Below are 18,159 nucleotides of genomic sequence, written 5' to 3'. Positions count from 1 at the left end.
AACCTTAGTGGGGGGCACCGGAGGGTGGGTGGTTCGCTAAGTCTTATCAGCTGTAATCGCCGTATGAGGGCAGTGCAGAGCTAGCCAGTGGGGCACGCGCACATGCACTAAAAAAAATGGTTATGTCAACAGAGCGCAAAGAAGATCAGATAACACACAGAGGGAGAGTGACTTCATTCTCTGTTCATGCAGACATTTGCACTACATCTTTACACAGCATGTAGTTGTTTGCTGCTATGCTCTAAATGTCGTATATTGCTCCTCTAATGACTGCAATATACGACATTTAGAGCTTACTTAGCATCACTGATAGCATGTGTGTGTGTGTATCAAAGGTTAATAATTCATTTCCCCTTCTGATTGCAAATGGAATACAAATGAGATGCAATTTACCAGTTGCAGCAAACGATGTAAAACTCAGTTGGTTATGGCCATAAACAGTTTGCTGTAGCCTGTAGGGAAACTTGGAGCCATGTTTGAGCTGTGCAGTGGCTGCAGCTCATTTAAAGGCAGACAGTCCAGCAGCATCAGCAGGTGAGGCTGTCTGTCTGGCACAGGTAGGAAATGCAAATGAGATCAGTTAGATCTGCTCTTTACATTCCCTCCGTATTGCTCACTTTCATTTTTCCAAACCGCCTGCAGCTGAAACAAAGACATTTCCTCATGACTTGAGCTGAGAGACCGGACCCCAAATCATGGCAATGGTGAAGTACTGTTTTGTTTTTGTCCCACTTCAGTTTACGTTCTGATAACTTTGGGTGGAGTGAAAAAGGAAGTGAGCAGGTGTTGTTGATGGCACAGTTTTAGTTTTCGTAACAGAGCCAACTGTAAAGGGAGTTCTCTGAGGGAGTTCTGAATAAGGGAGAGACATGATGGCAGCTACACAGTTGTCATTGTGTGGGAGTGTGAAGCCAAACTGTAAAAATAACCCGGACCACTACAGGTATCAGCATTGTGCTTTACTATAGAATAAAAGGTCACAAAGGTTTGTTCGCCTTTCTTTTATGTTTGTTCTTTGCTGAACTGCTCCATAAAATCCATTTCTTAGTTAACTAAGTTGAATTTATTACATTTCACTCAAACGTGTCACAATTGAATCACAGTTGATACTCGTGCGGGGGAAGTTTTGTCTGAATTTTAGACAAAGTACTACCTGTATTTTTTTTAATACCTGAAATGATTTGAACTATATTCTTATTTGAAATGTAGCTACTTTTGATACAAACATAAATCTCAGAGACTCTGTATCTGATTCTGAGAGGAGTTTGTTTATTTTAACTTTTAATGTTGGTGGTGATCTTTTTCAATAGTTTTTATTCTTAGGTCTCGTGCAAATGTTCCCACATTTCTTTGCAGAGATTCTAGTGAGTCTCAGAATATGTCTGACTAAGGCTGGGCAATATATTTCTATTGTATTGATATCGTGATATGAGGCTGAATATCTCACATAAGTGTTGTCTTTTCCTGGTTTAAAGGCTGCATTGCAGTAAAGTAATTTTCTGAACTTACCAGACTGCTCTAGCTGGTCTATAATTTGCTGTATTTAGTTATTGTATCCAAATTAATGATGATTATGTATCAAAAATCTAACTGTGTAAATAATTTGTGTAACCACAAATGGTCAACCTCAATATCGGAATATCAATAGAGATATTTGATCAAAAACATCATATTGGCATCCCAACATTTTAACATTTTTGCTCATATAGTTTTCACTCTCTAGCCAGTTTTATAACAAGGATGTCATTGTGTGTGTATATGTGATTTCCAACTACAGAGGTTTTTTCAATTCATGCAGATAAAATGTTTTGTGGTTGGAGGAGTTCCCTGTATGTTCTCTAAAACAAACTTAAATTGAGGTAAGATCCAGTCTGTGATGTGTGAACACACTAAGACTAGTGTGGAAAAGGCAGTGCGGACAGTGAGAACAAAATATATCCCCCTTAAATATTTATCGATCTATGGAATTGTGTGTTTAGGTATACACAGTGTCTGTGGTGTTAGTTTAACACATATAGTATTGTATTATCTTGTATTTCGTTTTTTACTCTTTTCAAGTGTAAAAAACTAAATTATAGTCCTGTAGCTGGTTATTATTCTTATCTGTATTAACATCTATAACTGCTCATGATACTACAGAAACACTGCTTCTACTGTCTGAATAGTGACACATTTGAATGACGGTCAGTGCATCCTTCTTTGCATCAGACCTCATTTCATGGTTACATGACTTTGTCCTCCAGCTGGCCTCCTGGGACACTGAAAGCCCTTTCCACACCTGACACAGTTCATCAGAGAGAAGCTCCAACAGGCTGACACAAACCTGAACATTGGTCACTTTAACTTGACCCGGCTTTAAAATGCAGATATTTTGGGAGTTCCTGTCTGTGAGAGGAAAAGTTTGTAAATATCAGAACAGTAGCATAGTTCTCTTCGGACCTTTTTATCTCTTGCTCCGTGTTTATCAGCAGTACAGCGACTGTGACACTCTGACATTTTGTGTGCCAAAATAGAAACTCTGCAGTCCCTCCGTCCCTCTCTGTCCACCTTTAATGATGTACCTTACATCAACACTTCCTCTACGGCTGCCTGGCACTGTGGGAAAACAGAGATACTGTCTCTCCACTTCCTGATTTTGCTTGATTTTGCTTGTCTAACTCCACCTCCTCCGGCCAACCTCAGCCACATCCCTGCAGGTGAACTTTTCTGCGAACAGATAAGTGTTCACGAATCTCTGCTTTAAAAACACACTGATTGTGAATTAACTGTGGCAGCAACCAAAAGTTACAGAGATACATGAGGATAGGATTCACAAAGACTAAATAAGTTACAGTGAGAATACTGAAACTTGACCTTATGTAACCTTTACCAGAAGTATATAAACAAACGTAGCACCCTAACACTCTACATCTACAATCAACCTGAGACTGGAATGATAGGATTTTTGCCTCTCTAGGGTAGCTACCAAGAAGGTTCACCAGTTTTGTGTAAAAATGATGATACCCTTCGGTGAAACAAAGAAACAGTCAAACTTTGACAGTTGATATTCAAGTTGACTATATGTTGAAATTAGACTCTTAAAGTAAATAACAAATAATAACCTTTGAAATTATGTATGACCTCTTTTTAAGTTATCAAATCAATTCATTGCTGGAAAATGAATGCAAAACTTAAATGGCTTATACAAAAATATTACTCCACCAAACTTAAAACCCTAAAATCACCTAAAAGAAAGGCTGACCAAAAAAACAAATCTATAATCCGTTTCACTTTAGGATTAATTTCATCCGACTTTATTTGGGACCAGCTTGTTTTTATCCCTTACTTTTACAAAGAGGCTACAAAAAAAGTCAGGTGGAGTAAATACTCAGATATTTTTTCTTAAAAGTAGCAATACCACAGTGAATACTGTTACAAGTAAATGTCATGCATTCAGTGTTTTGAGCATTAAAATATACTCAAAGTAGCAAAAATAAAAGTAGGCAGAACGTCCCATTTCAGAATAACGTATTTATATCGTAATGTTTGTATTACTCTGATGTGGCAGCTGGTAAAGGTGGGGCTAATTGCAATCAGTTTATAAACTGCTGGAAAGCTTGTGAATTTCTCCCTGGAGGTAAATTAAGTCAGATTCAGAATCAGCTTCATTGGCAGTATTTGCACATACAATGCTCTCAATCTACTTACACAAAAACAGACATAACAGTTGAGAATAAGGCAAAAAAGCTGGACAAATATGGGTACAATAATGATCTTAACCTGTAAATAAACATCATCATTTATTTGTTTATTGTATATTGAATTAAATGTATTAATTGTAATCTGTGTAGTAACCAGTAGCTAAATTAAAAGTACATTTCCTTCAGAATTGAGGAGTAGAACTATAAAGTATACTTCAAAATTGTAAAAAATAATAAATTGATTTATGATAATAATATACTATAGACTATTATAGATAGGACATTTTCCAGTGATTAGTAATGTATTTGTCTAAACTATAACTCCTTTATATACAGTATATATATATATATATATATATATATATATATATACCTGGGAGCTGTAATTGAATGCCAGAATAATGTAACATAACTATCATCATATATATTAAATGTAAAACTAATTTCTAAACAGCTTTAAAGTCACTTGAGAATGATTTGTGTTGTATGTATATTAACTTAGGAATTCATGGAAGAAGCCTTTTTTTGTTATTCTAATGTCAAAATAATTCCACGCAGGCTGTCACTGTGTATAACCACACACTGTATGCATATAAAGTAATGTACTAAACCATTGAATACGTATTCCAGCACTCTTTACACTAACAGCTACCCTTGAATTATGTGTACACTTATGTACACCTAACAAAAACATTTTGGACTTATATGTTACCGAGTAGGTGTTTTCACCTGGTGCACTAAATAAAGCGCTATTGTCCATCGTGGGGACCTTCCCTAAAAAGCAGCCACTGACTCATGCCTGATGATGAAAGCGATGGATAAGTTAAAGTAAATGATTACCAGCCTGGCATGCAGTTAACTTTATTTTGTCTGTGTTAAATCCCTATACTGACCTGAGGCTTCTGTGTTTCTCAGAGCTTCTTTGGAAAACGGAAGAACCTGTAAGTATTGTGTGCATTAGCAAAACCCCATTAGTGTTGCTGTTAATGTATTATGCATGAAAAGCAGCTTCTCACAGCTCCTCTTTCCGTCAGAGACAGTGGACCTCCAGCTCCACCCAGGAGGACAGGTGAGATTGAACCTCACCTAATGAAGGGGCAACGTTTCCTTACTTGGTTCTATACATTGTTATCTATTATCGATGTATTTTTCCCCCCCAGATGACAATGCAGGTTGGCCACAGGAGGAATTTGTAAGTAAAGACAGCAAGTTCTTGAGTTATCAAAGCTGCTAAATGAGACATTTTTAAAGATCTTTATCTTATTTCTATGCCATTATTAGTACATTTCCCATTTTTTTTGTGGGGGTAAAAATAGTTCCACTTTATATTTTCTAAATGGCAGGATAACGACGACAACGACGGTGACATGTATGAAGTGCCTCCCTGTGAGCGCCACACTGTGAACGTCCCACAGAGAGAGGTGGAGGAGAATGTCTATCTGGGTAACAGCACTGCAGATAGGGTATTAACGGTTCCTGTTTAGCACGGACACCTTTTCACCTAAAATAATGTCCCTCGATCCTGCTTTTTTTAGCAGAGAGGCCGCCCAAACCTGCGCCTCCACAGAGGCAGGTTGTTCTCCCACCCAGACCGGCCAAACCCACGGTAACAACAGCTCAGTGTCCCGGAAGTCTGTTTCTGTGTGTTCGAGACATTTAAAATCTGTTTAAAGATAAGGCATTTTTGTTAATTAAATTGTCCGTCACCCAGAAACCTCAACAATGTGCTAAAGATTTCTTCTCTCCCAAAACCAAGAAAGGTGAGTGATTCTTATACTCATTTGTAGCCACACAAACGTTTTTTTTTTTTGTTCATTCACTGTATAACCTGCCTCTCTTCATGTCTTCAGCACCTGAGATAAACAGAACTGAGAAACCCGGGAGAAAGATGAAGCCTCCCCCACCGGTCCGCCCCGCTCCCGTTCCAGACCCTGCATCCAACACTGAGGAAGGTGCCGTAATCACTTCTACTACACACACACAAATAGTCCTTTCATAGAAGTACCTCATCAGCCTGTAAATGACTGTTGACTGAGAGGAATGTCTACGTATTAATGACGTGATAATGCAACCACATATTTGGTTTTATTAGCCATGTGCCATTTGCAGCAATACAGTCGCTCCATGAAAGATTTTGCAATTGTTGTTGCGGCACGCATGCAGCAAAGAAAAAACAGTCATTGACAGTTGTGTTTAGCATTTCCAGCAGCAACAGCAGCAGTTTGTGTGGAATGAATAGAAGAAGTGGGTAGTTAAGCGAAGATCGAAGCTGTGACTGGAACAAAGAAGAGAGCACCACCTGCTGTTGTGCCGTTGAGCTGCACCTCGAGTGACACAATTTCCTTGGCAAACCCATCTGCGAGAACCATGTTGCTGAAAATTTGTAACATTTAAAAGACAAGGAACTTGTCACATTGTCAACAAAAGGTTATCTCCACACTCTCTAGTTGACCAAAACCTCAGGTTGAAAGTCATGAGTCATCTATTTTTGTGTCCTTGACATGTCTTTATTACACATTTCTGAATACCTGAAACCTTTCCTATTCATCCCACTAACAGCACCAACAGTCAGAAGACAATGTAACGAAGCTGGAAAAACAGAACAAAATTATGTTCGACAGATCATTCAAATCCTGATGAAACTTACAAGACGACGGAAAGTCCTTTGAAAAAAATGTGGTACAGTATTTTATCTTTCTCCATTTCAGATGTGTATCTGGATCCGAATGAAGAACAGGCGAGTAGAGATAAATACATCAACAATACCAAAAAGCTTAACACACACACGGGAGGAGACAGCCAGAGAAAGGCCTTGGTGTGAAGGTGTAACGGGATGTAACGGGTTGTAATGGCCAAGCACGCACGAATATGATTGGATGTTACCAGCCACACAGCTGCGAACGAGCCAATCATTACGAGGCACAAATGAAACTAACACTCTGCTTCCTGGTGTGTGTCTCATGTGTGTGTCATTTTGCATTTCAGGAAGACAACGATGACATGTATGTGGAACCTACAGCTGGTGTGTTTACGTCTCGCTTCACAAGAACTGGCTCTGTACTTAAAGTTTGCACGTTTTTTTTTTCCGTCGACGATGCTCAGCTTTTATGACTTATGTTAAAACTCAATACCTAACGGCTGGCTCAGTAACTGTTATCTATCTGACTCGTGGTGAGACACCACAGGATCTCACCACGGAACTCAGTAACGAACACACAGAACACAAGAGAGATTGGATTTCCTTCAGTTCACGCAGATTTATTTGCATCCCAAAGTATACGAGTAAACCGAGCTGTCCGGAGTCAACTAACTTCACAATAGCATTGTACATTACTTTATACCCCCCCTCGAAGATGTCCTCCTCCTCCTCTGAACTTTCACCTAGACAAGTTAAACTATGTACCTCGGACAAGTCATAACAGAGCTTTTTGTGATTAACCACAGTCTCCTTCCCAACTCCTCTTCCTCTGATTTCGCTGCTGGCCGCCCGTCACAGCGACCGGCTCCCGTTCTTCCCCTGCGTTAGAAATCTTGCCCCACTTGTTTATCTGCGTCATCCCCCCTCTATCTTCACCCGGGCTCCAAGGCTGCTATACTAGACTCCCTGTCTCATATGACAATGATACCGGCCAATATCACAGTATGAATGTGAATATACATGGATACATTTCAAATTATGGATATGATTGATTTTTCCCACATTCCCCTCTTGAGTGACTCGAGTCACTCATATTAGAAAAATGTTAGAACCTCCCGCTGGTCTTCAGGTCCTTGTACTTTACGCACAGTATAGAGAACCACTCATGCATGAGGTTACTAGCACCATGGTTTAAGTTTAAGCGATACAAGTTATATCTAAAAGAACAATAGGATAAATTGCCACAACGGTTTGCACAGTTTGCAAGACTTTTCTTTTCCAGATGATAAAATGATGAGTCCCCTTTCTTCCTGTTTCCCAGCTTGCTCTCCCACCTATCGTGCGCCGATGAGGATGCCTCCGCCTCCGCCTCCGAACATGAGGCTCGTACCATCTCCCATAATCATGTGAGTGCACCTCTCAACCTGGGTCCAAACCAGCCGCTGTCGACCCACTGGCAAACCAGAGCAAGGCCATATGCACTCACCGAGTTATTTAATCTAGTCTGATTAGCTTCCTGTTCCGTGACACATCAGACAATGAGCGATGCTGTGTTTTTGCATGCAAAATGCAAATGTCGCAGAGATATTAGTGACATTGCACAGTCAATTACTGGCACTTAACATGTAATGAAACTGAACTCTCTCTCTCCATCTGCAGGATGAAGCCTCCGGTTCCCAGAGCTCAGTCTGTGAGTGTGTCTATTCATCTAGTGCGATATTGTTAAGGCCTGAATTAGAAATGGAAGTTTTCATTTCATTTTCATACCATTTGCTACATAGGAAAAAAGAATCTCATCAGCAGTGACACGGTAGTAACATTTTTATATTTCCCTCCTTTCAGAATTCACTCTTGCCTTCCTTGAACGAGTTAAAAACAGGTAAAGACCACCGTCTTCTGTCCTCGCTAAAGCTGGTCAGCTATCAGTACACACACACACACACACACACATCCAAAAGAAATGATTTCGAGCATGACGGTGCACATCTTGTCTCTGTAGCTCCTTCAGTCGAAGCGAGACGCACCTCGTTTCCCGCCAAACCCCCCCCACCGACACACCGTGTGAAGCCCTCTCTGCCAGCAAACCTGAAGGAAGCGAAGCACAGGTTTGTTAGACGGATGAAACATTAGTCAAAAATGTTAAAACTGCAACAATTTACATTCATTTCCGCAAACACATCAGCGTTAAATTCAGTGTGTAACATTAGCTTTTTTTGCTCTTGATTCCAGCCTTCTCAACCCTCCTGTGGCAGACACTAAGCCTGCTGGTAAGCTCAAATTTCTTTTCAAAAAGAGAGTATTTTTATTATTTTAATCATCAGGGACGACTGTGATCATTTGGTCTCTGCTTAGATTCTTCATTTGAAGTAATATAAAACATTGCACGGTTTATACTCAAAAACCTGGGGAAACGGGCTTTTCATCTTTTTCTAAGCCTCCTCTGGTGGTATGAAGGCGACCGAACAAGGCGGGAACGAGGTATGGCATCAATCTGCGCAAATGAAAATTAAAACGAAAAATAAAAATCTAGTTAGGGAGGACTGTTTTACTGTTTGTTGATGTATCTCTGTCACATTACAGGACAAAGAGTGGTTTGCTGGGGACTGCAACAGGAAGACGGCCGAGGATCTCTTACGGAGGGTCAAAAAGGTGAGCCAGTCAACGGTTCTGTGTTTCATTTTTAAGGTATAATAATCGGCCAATCGGGTCATTTTAATTCAACCAAGCAACAGACAATGGGGACATTTGCTGAGTGTTTATGTGCATGTTGTTTGCTGGCACTCAAATAGAAGCCAAACCTGAGTCAGACACTTACGTACTTTGTATAATATGTTTTTACTCCACTTATTTCTCTTTCTCGCCGTTGTTCACCTATCAGTTTCCCAAAACATTTCTTCTCAATGCCAATTTTGTTTTGTCCCCTACTCTCAGTGTTTAATCTGGCTTGCTGTTTTCTCCCTCGTTGCAGGACGGCGCGTTTCTCATACGACACAGCTCGACTCAGGGCAGCCGCCAGCCGTATACCCTTGCCGTGCTCTACCGGCAGAAGGTGTACAACATTCCCATCCGCTTCCTGGGGGACGCTCGAGGTTACGCTCTTGGAAAAGAGGGCAAGAAGAACGAAGAGGTGGGGGGGGGGGGGGGCAAATAAGAAAGACACAGAGAGAGAGAGAGAGAGGGATTCTGGGAGAATTTTAGGCTTTTTGTTCGATAAACCTCACTTTATCTTTCGTTCTCTCTCTTGCAGATTTTCGGCACCCTCGACGAGATGATTTCCCACCACAACAATAACCAGCTGCTTCTGATAGACAGCAAGAGCCAGGCCAAGCACACCACGTACTTAACGTATCCTGCTCGCCCTCAACACTAAGATGTGTTCATATGAGTTTTATGAGGACAACAGCTCAGTCTGAAAGTTTTCTGCAGGTCTACTAAACTGTCACAAAAACTGCAATTACAACTCTAACTGCTATGACATCAGCTAAACTGGTGTTTTCTTTATAAATTGACAATGCAAACTTCTAATGCACCGATAACAGAGATTACATGTCACAGACTCCAGCCTTGGAGATTACATGACGTGACTACGGCATATAGTGTCTGTACTATATTCATAATGCTATACAAATTACAGTAACTGTCTGTTAAGAGGTTTTATTTCTTAAATCTCAGAGATGTTCCTGTTTTCTCTTCATTTTATAGCAATGACTGCAAAAGGTTGCAAAACTGTTCTCCAGTAAAAAAGGAAAAACATGTCGCTGTATGTTTCCGCCCCCTCGGGTACAGAAGTGATGCTGTTGCTGTCAGATCACTGAAATTGAACTCGCTTCTAAACATTCAAACAGTATAATTATTTTCGTTTGCAGCTAAAATGTTCCAGCGTCACTTTGTGCCTCCTGCTCATTTCCATTATGGTCATGTCTGATGAAGCGTTGAGATAAATGTCTCCATGATTTTACGAGTAAAGATTGGCTGTGTATCTTTGCACAGGCTTAGTTTAGTTTGACTTTGATTTTTAATATAGGCCTACTCTATGTAACAGGTGTCTTTTCCGGTGTGATATTGTGCAATACAAAGTCAAAATGTATCATTTTTATTTCATTTATTTTACCGCAGTTTCCTTATATTTACTGTTGATGACCAGTAACAATGAGTTAATCTGGACCATGGTCTTTATTTGGGCTTTTTCTGTGGTGTGTTCGATGACGTCCTTTTGAGTAAACTCCAACCTTCTGCTTGTGATGGATCCTCGTCAATGAGGGTCAGTGTGGAGACTGCAGGATTTATTGGTTTTACTGAGACACCATGAGCTGTGTGTGTGTGCGTGTGCGTGTGTGTGTACTGCCATCATATGTCCACTGACCAGATGCTGCTGGTAACACCTGCTCCCTGTCAGAGTGAAACCACATTCTCTGTGACCGAACCATAAATCCTGGGCCTGTCATAGCACACAACATAGCAGAATCCTGTGTGAATCATTTTTACTCCAAAAGGTGTAAAAAAACCCCGACATTTAACACATGTCAGAGTTAAATCTAACGCTTTAGTAATTTGAATTACCGGTTTCAGAGTGGCATCCGCTCATTTAGTGGGCTAACAACTAAGTAAGAACCAACACTTCAGGACATTTTATTGTATTATTGCGGTAACTTACTGGAAAACATTGTTGCTGGTACGTTAACGCAATTACCTGTTTACACTACTTTTACTGTAAATATGTTTTTACACTAAAACAGCTGTACCGTTATTGTGCTTTACGGTATAACTGCCCTGGTTTACAGTATGATACTGTAAATATGTTTTGGAGTATGATACTGTTGTGTTTTATAGTATGAAACTGTACATTATAATATACTAAATATAGCCTACTAGTAAGTACTGCAAATGCAAACACAGATTTACTGTATTTTATATAAAATTATTTTACTTTAAAGAATTAAATTACTAGGGATAACATGTTTAAATCAACAGGTAGGCTAACAAATTCAGTTAGCAATAGTCCTACCACACATAAAATGTGTGGGGGACTAATTAGTTGTCTTCATTTTATTTGCCATATATTGGAAAATGAAAACATAATTGTTTCATGACTCTTGTTCATCACTTGCTATTTTAAAGTACACCCTGGTTCGTCATTAATAGATATTTTAAATGTTCTGAATTATTGCAACCACTGAATTAAAGAAAGAAAAAAAAAACATGCATACAAGAAATTCATAAACAGCCCAAGTTGAACCATTCAAATCAAATCCATATGTATATGGGCACCACATTGAGTTAATGTAACCTTTCTACAGTAGCACTATTCGCTAGGTGTAACAGTACAAAGTACAGAAAGATACTGTAAAGACATAGCCTCTGCACTATATCCATGATGCTATGCAAATTACAGTAACTGTCTGTTACAAGGTTTATTGGGCATTTTGTGGCATTTATTTGTAAAATTACAGCAAAGGCTAAAAGCTATAGTGTGCTTGAAATTTGAAATGACTTACAGAGCGAGCATCATGATATTACAGTCATGTCTTGACTTATGTTTCTGCAGTAATAACACAGTTTACAGTTGTCTTATCGTATTACCTGGTAGATTCCAGTGCAGGCCGGAAGTGCAGAGGCTCGTTCATCTATATACTGCTGTATTTGCATAGGCCGCTGGTGTAAATGAGTACAATAACTTCCTGGAGCCAGAATCATTTGGCAGGTGGGTGTCAGGCATCGTGTAGTTCTGTTACAGGATTAATCAGGGTTGAAAAACTATAGTACATCCTCAGTTTTATTTCAAAGTTGTTGTTTTTTTACCTTTATTTGGTAGTGCGAGGTGTTCCCAGCTGGCCTGGGAACGCCTCGGGATCCCACAGAATGAGCTGGAACATGTTGCCGGTGAGAGGGAGGTCTGGGTCGGCCTGCTTGGCCTGCTGCCACCGCGACCCGACCCCGGATAAGCAGTGGAAAATGGATGGATGGATGGATGGGTAGTGCGAGTAAAAAGGATGACAGGAAATGAAGGGAGGAAGAGAGATGGGGGATGGCACGCCACAGAGATCCCTGGCTGGACATTTAAATTACATGGCCAGCATCTTAGAGCCACTAGCAAGCCCCAAGTCTGAGACTTTTTATTCGTAAATATAATTGTTAAACTGAAATGTCATGGAGAACTATTGCAACAGGCTTAGAGGCATGATAACAAGGACTTAACAGATCCTCTGCTTCATTATCCACACAAAAATATATAAATCTATCACAATGAGTTTTTATTCTTAACGCGTTACTTCCCGTGCATTGAGAGGACCAAATGTCAACTAATTATGCAAAACTGAACCCTGTGTATCAATTGAGGAACTGTATATGTGAGTCAGATCCTGTGGAACAGTAGCTTTTTTGATTTCAAATGCTTTCAAATGCGCTATCCACATCCTGTGTGTAATACTGACTCACATCAGTAGTGTAAAGGCCTTTGTTGATTTGAAAAGGAAGTATTTTTTAGACCAACCGCAAACGGCTGACCGGTCTATATGATTGTGACTTTTAAACCATGATTTTTTAATTATTTTTTTATAATATTTTCCAATTTTTCCCATATGCAAAAATGTTTTTCCACAGAGTCTCAACGTATGCATTCAACATTGTATAAGACCAGAAAGCTTGTCTTAATAGCAAATGAAGTGCAATGCATGAAAAAAAACAACTTACTGAAAGTGAATATTTTTGCAGTTGTCCACAACCTGCTGCTCACCAGGCATGATGGAAATGATGATGATGATGATGATGATGAGAATAGAGCCTGTCAGTCAGCAAGATGCAGTTTCAGCTCTTTGGAAGAAAAAAAACAGCAGTCCTCTAGGGAACGTACAACAACAACAACTACACTTTTGATGATGAGTGTGTGTGTGTCTGTGTGTGATTCTCAAGAAAATCACGGGCAAAGGTGGGGCGCTTGTCACGAGCCCTGATTTCGAAGTTGGTGGGGGAAGGGGGGGGCGGGGGTGCTGCTGCGGCGGAGGGGTACAAACTGCACATCCGACGCGCTTGCATTGACAGCTCTGAGGAGAGGAACAAATTAATACATCAACGAAACGGGTAGCTTATGAGAAGTCATAACTTACAATAACCAATTTTTCGTTTTTGGAAAAGCCACGTGTAGTTACATGGCTCGTGGAGGAGCTGGTTTGCACGCCAGTAGTAGTAGTTGAAGCGGACTAGTTTTCTGAGCGGAGGTGCGGCGTTTTCAAATCAGGACTGGCGTAATGGGGCGGAGGGGCAACTGAATGGGAGCAGTCAGTGGATTCGTGTGATACCAACGCAGGCTACCCACCGCTGCCCATCGGATCCGACTTTTGGGGACGTTTTTTGGGGGCACTAACAGAGCAAGATCCCCTCTAATCCTCCTGCTGCTGTCCCCTTCCCCCTTTTCCTTCCTCGCGGACTCTCCGGAGAGAGAAAAACCCTCCAGACATGGCTCAGATACTGCCGATACGATTTCAGGAACATCTGCAGGTAAGCAGAGACGAAAGAGAGAGACGGGGGAAAAAAGCCCTACGAAAATTAATTTCAGCTCATTTCTTTTTTGCGCAGCATGTGCCCGCGCGCGCACACACACACACACACACACACACACGTGTCGCATTTAAAGGGAATCTGAAATAGGGCTGCCGGGGGGTTGGTGCTCAATATAGCTACAGGCCTAGTTTTCCTTTGCCCGGCCAGATGATGACTTGTACAAAATAAATAAAAAAGATCCAGTCAGATCGTATACAGCAGCAGCTCCAATGCGGACCGGCGCGTGCGCGTGTGTGTGAGTGTGCGCGCGCGCGTTGATACGCCGCAGTTCCCCCCCCAATTCAAGTGGAAAAACGCCGCTGTCTCGTTCAATCCGCTCCGGTGCAAACTGCGGCGTCTTGACAACTGAGCTCAGCTGTTCTCGGTAACATTGTAACCGTGAACCCGGATGGCACTCGCGCTCCCAGCTTCGGTGGCTACCATGTTGTTGTCATGTCCTGCAGCGACCATGTTCACGACTTTGTAACCTTCAACAACGGCAACAACACCATCGATAAGAAGTGTGAAGAGGCATATTCATTTATTTACAACAGTCGAATAACTTCCGTAATCTGCATCACTCCGCTGTAATGCCAGCCGGTAAAAAAACACCTTATTTGATCAAAGTGTCGATGCCGCAATAACCCAAACCCCATATATGAAATTAAAGTGTCATATTACAGCATCTATATCAGAATCAGCCTTATTGGCCATGTATGCGCACACATGCAAGGACTTTCAATGTACATACACAGAAATAGACGAATAAACAAAAACAAAGTAGAACAGAGGTAAGGTATTGAACTACTATGTACACATATAAATATATATATATAAAGTGTATGTTTATGAACATAAAACACAACAATGACAATGAAATGGAGATAAAAGTGCAATGATACAGAGTGCAAGGGTGCTTGAGTACATATGGAAAGATTGTCACAGGATACGTTATGTACATAGGATAGGTGGAAAATGTATAGATATATAGAATATAGGCACCGATTGTTGCACATGGATTTGTTTCTGACTCTGTATGACTGATGGGTGATGGCCAGTGGAAAGAAGCTGTTCTGGTGTCTGGTGGTTTTGGCTCACAGCTATTGATTTGGATGTGTCTCCCTGCTCCACTTGTTTTGTATATTTTCATGCCAGAGGAGCATATTGTGCAGCTTCAAAATGATCAGCATCAACATGACAGAGCTGTAAAAAAAACCTGCAGTGACAACAAAATAAATAACCACACACAAAATGCCCCCCCTGTTACAGTCTGTGACAGAAAGGGGGAAACAAACAGCCACTTATTTGGGTCTTGTGTGGAGGAACTATTTCCACTATGCCCCCCCCCCCCCTTTTCTTTTTAAACCTCTGGTTTGGTCTTTGATAATCGTCCCACAGCAGCAGCCCCCACAGTGCTCGGTGTCTTGCAGCCAGAGGAGAAAAGTTTTGTGACGCACCCCCCCTCGACCTCTTCTCGTCTGTAGCCTGTTGTTATGGTAACAGCAGGCAGTGAAATGGCCTTTCACGAGAAAAAAAAACAAAAAACAGCCTCCCCCCCACACACACACACACTCTGTGTGCTTCCCTTCCTCTGGCCGGTAGCCCCACTTTCGCCAGCCAAAGGTCCTTTATCCTCCAAAAAAAACGGTGTTGGCCAACAGAGCCTGAAGGCCACGGGGCTGCTCTCCTCTCCTCTCTGACAGGCCTGTTGTTGCTTTGCTGATGGAGGAGGGCAGCTCGGAACCTGGCGATGTCTGGGTTATGAGTTCACGTTGCTCTCAACGGCACATACCTTTCCCTTACACATCTCCTAAGAGACCCCCCCCCCCCCCCCGACCGCCTCGAGACAGTGATAAGCAGCCTTCTGCTTCTACGTTCTACCTTTACCATGAAATCCCAGGTCGGCCCCCTAGTCGTATCCCTCTGTGAATCAAGGTGGCTCCAGCAGAGTCAAAAAAATGCTTGGAATTTGCGAACCTAGGACTTTGGGCCTCAAGTTGTTTAGCTTTCTTTTTTTTCCTCCCTCTCTCTCTCTTGGCCTGGTATTTACAGCTCAGTGTCTGCAGTCTGGGCCGGTTGCTCAGGAGTGTAACACGGACTCAGGTTTTTCAAGATGAGGCACCGGCATGAGATCAAGAGCGAACCCCCGACGTGTCCGAAACATCTCGTCCTCGATACAGTTCTCTAACACGGAAGATGCAATTCATTTTTCTCCCTTCAGTTCAGTAGCTGTGTCATTAACGCCGTGTGAAGTCTCTCCTCCACCGTCACTCTTTGTCTCCCTCCCTCGTTTACGTCGCTGTGATTTATGATCCGGGGTCCAGGCCATGAGTCAAAGTTCACCATCAGCTGACCAAACGGCCCGGGGCCCTATAGTTGAGTGTGTGAGGAGCAGGAACGTAAGCTACATAATTTCGCCGCGGCCTCCAGATGATTGATTATGTCGGTGGCAAGATGTAAGAATAGTCTGTTTGATCATGAAAGTGCCAAAGGGAGAGTCATTTGCAGCTTATGTGGCTCCAGCCCTATACGTACCAAAACAATGTCCTGCAGCTCTGAAGAGCCTTGAACATTGTCCCGACTAGTTGAGTCTAGCAGAGTCCAACATTGCTGCTCTGCAGCCGTTTTGCTGCCGTATCCATGATGATGAGATGACGCCGCTACGTCAAGCGGATGTGATGGACAGATATGGTAAGCGGGCTCTATTAAAGTCCGGCAAATCACATCAGGAGGGAAAGCAGGATGACATGAGCGGCCCTAACAGGACACATCTGCGACCGTGGCGGTGGCTGGCGGGGACGAAGAAGCGTCTGTTTTCAGTCACCAAAAGTGACTCGCAAAAACAGCAGTCAGTCACGCGAGACAATACGCACGTTGTGTCTCTCTCTGCAATGTGAAATTAGTCTCATGCTGTTAAAGCTGCACTAACTGGACTGTACTCGTGGTTTTGCACATTATTTTCGAGATGATTCAACTTGTTAAAATACGCATTATAATAAATACCGTAGTACCGACAATATTTGGTTATTGTCATGAACAATGTCCCAAATATGTTTGCATCCAAAGGACATTGTAGCACCAGCTAGCGAATTAAGAAAAACAAAAAACAGTGAATCTCTTACTGACTCGGGAAAAGATGAACTTATTAAATATGTCCAAATCTAAACTGAAAGAGAAAAAAGCTGGATTATTGCTTTTCATGTCTCCACCTCTTTCGCCATTGTGATATTTTTTTACTTTTTTATTTTGGACCCAACAGTCTAAAATCCAAAGATTTTCAGTTTACTGATTTCTGTTTTATTTGGGCCTCTTGAGGGCAGCAGAAACGAGTTGTAAACACCACCACTGACATATTATCACTAGGGATGGTGTTTTATCGATACTGCTTATCGGTTTCGGTTCCTCATCGATGCTCTTATGGGTTATTTTTGATTGTTTTGTGAGCAAAAAAGACAATTAATTAAGAAAAAAATCAACATTGCTTTATTCTTCTTGTATGTAAACATACTTTTTTTTTTAAGCAGTTCCAACATCAAAAAAATACATTCGCAGCTAAACGATTACCTAAGTGATTAGCTTCCATGTATTAGCCCATTCTTATCATCAAACTCCGTATGGCGCCGCTAACGTGACCTGCAGTGGACGAGGACGGACGGCTGCTCGCCGACAGAGCAGGGAACTGTGCCTTTCTGCGGATTCATGTTGTGCTTATTCTCCGAATGTTTCAGTAAACGGTACGCTGGCATTCATTTTTTTTGAGCTGAATGAGCTGAATGCTGCTTTGAAACGCTGCATAGAGCAGAGTGGGAGCTGCAGAGCTGAGCGATAATTACCTGTGGGTTTGTCACTAGGAGCGACTTTCATATAAATATTCATTCGATCCAATGTTAGCAGAGAATATTGATTAGAGCAGCCGTACGGTTTTCATTATCATCTACAGTATATTATAGGCTACACACACACACACACACACAACCCTGTACCTACAGCTCGTGTAAGGAAGTGCCAAGTAGCTGCAGGCCTCCCTTTTTAATTGCGCTTGCATAATCTCTTCCCCGTCAACCCAAAACTCCTTCAGCTGCTGATGCGACGCGTCAGTCCCTCGGCATCGCATCCACCCGGGCTATGACTCACCAAAATACCGTCAGCGCTGTGTCATCAGCTAAGTCCTGCTGCTCTTGTTTACTGGGATGTGTAATTTTTTGTGAATGTTAATCTCAGCTGTTGAGGGAAGAGGACTTCTAGGAGTGTGTGTGTGTGTGTGTGTGTGTGTGTGTGTGTGTGTGTGTGTGTGTGTGTGTGTGT

General features: G+C 41.7%; 2 protein-coding genes across 6 annotated transcripts in view; both read left to right on the top strand.

The window, feature by feature from the left end:
* The first annotated feature begins 445 nt into the window (after positions 1 to 445).
* Positions 446 to 10,772, top strand: LOC116388372 (B-cell linker protein). Of its 2 annotated transcripts, XM_031856149.1 has the most exons (20): positions 446 to 534; positions 643 to 704; positions 4,596 to 4,621; positions 4,715 to 4,749; positions 4,841 to 4,872; positions 5,024 to 5,123; positions 5,216 to 5,286; positions 5,392 to 5,440; positions 5,531 to 5,632; positions 6,389 to 6,417; positions 6,666 to 6,702; positions 7,640 to 7,724; positions 7,978 to 8,008; positions 8,161 to 8,197; positions 8,318 to 8,423; positions 8,548 to 8,585; positions 8,753 to 8,796; positions 8,899 to 8,967; positions 9,287 to 9,445; positions 9,566 to 10,772. In XM_031856149.1, exons 2-20 carry the CDS (start codon positions 696 to 698, stop codon positions 9,686 to 9,688), a joined length of 1,182 nt encoding a protein of 393 aa, XP_031712009.1. In that variant the 5' UTR covers positions 446 to 534; positions 643 to 695; the 3' UTR covers positions 9,689 to 10,772. The 2 variants fall into 2 exon arrangements, with proteins under 2 accessions (XP_031712009.1, XP_031712008.1); XM_031856148.1 differs by having other exon boundaries at positions 460 to 704.
* A 2,627-nt stretch (positions 10,773 to 13,399) lies between these two features.
* Positions 13,400 to 18,159, top strand: part of cltcl1 (clathrin, heavy chain-like 1) — a 27,731-nt gene continuing 22,971 nt past the window's right edge. For 3 of the 4 annotated variants that reach the window (XM_031856197.1, XM_031856195.1, XM_031856194.1), the window contains exon 1: positions 13,400 to 13,812. In XM_031856197.1, coding sequence (XP_031712057.1) covers positions 13,771 to 13,812 — 42 coding nt within the window. In that variant the 5' untranslated portion in view covers positions 13,400 to 13,770. The remainder of the gene's footprint in view (positions 13,813 to 18,159) is intronic. The other variant, XM_031856196.1, reaches the window with a different exon arrangement.

This window comes from Anarrhichthys ocellatus, unplaced genomic scaffold (genome assembly GCF_004355925.1).
Source record: "Anarrhichthys ocellatus isolate YVR2014 unplaced genomic scaffold, GSC_Weel_1.0 scaffold17, whole genome shotgun sequence".
Lineage (NCBI taxonomy): Eukaryota > Metazoa > Chordata > Actinopteri > Perciformes > Anarhichadidae > Anarrhichthys > Anarrhichthys ocellatus.
This window is presented reverse-complemented; position numbering and strand designations above follow the sequence as displayed.

Bases quoted from the DNA above. Each gene is read 5' to 3' on its own strand.
- LOC116388372 (XM_031856149.1), top strand. The intron at 8,198-8,317 runs GTAAAGACCACC...TTGTCTCTGTAG, and splicing joins CTTGAACGAGTTAAAAACAG to CTCCTTCAGTCGAAGCGAGA. The intron at 8,797-8,898 runs GTATGGCATCAA...GTCACATTACAG, and splicing joins CCGAACAAGGCGGGAACGAG to GACAAAGAGTGGTTTGCTGG.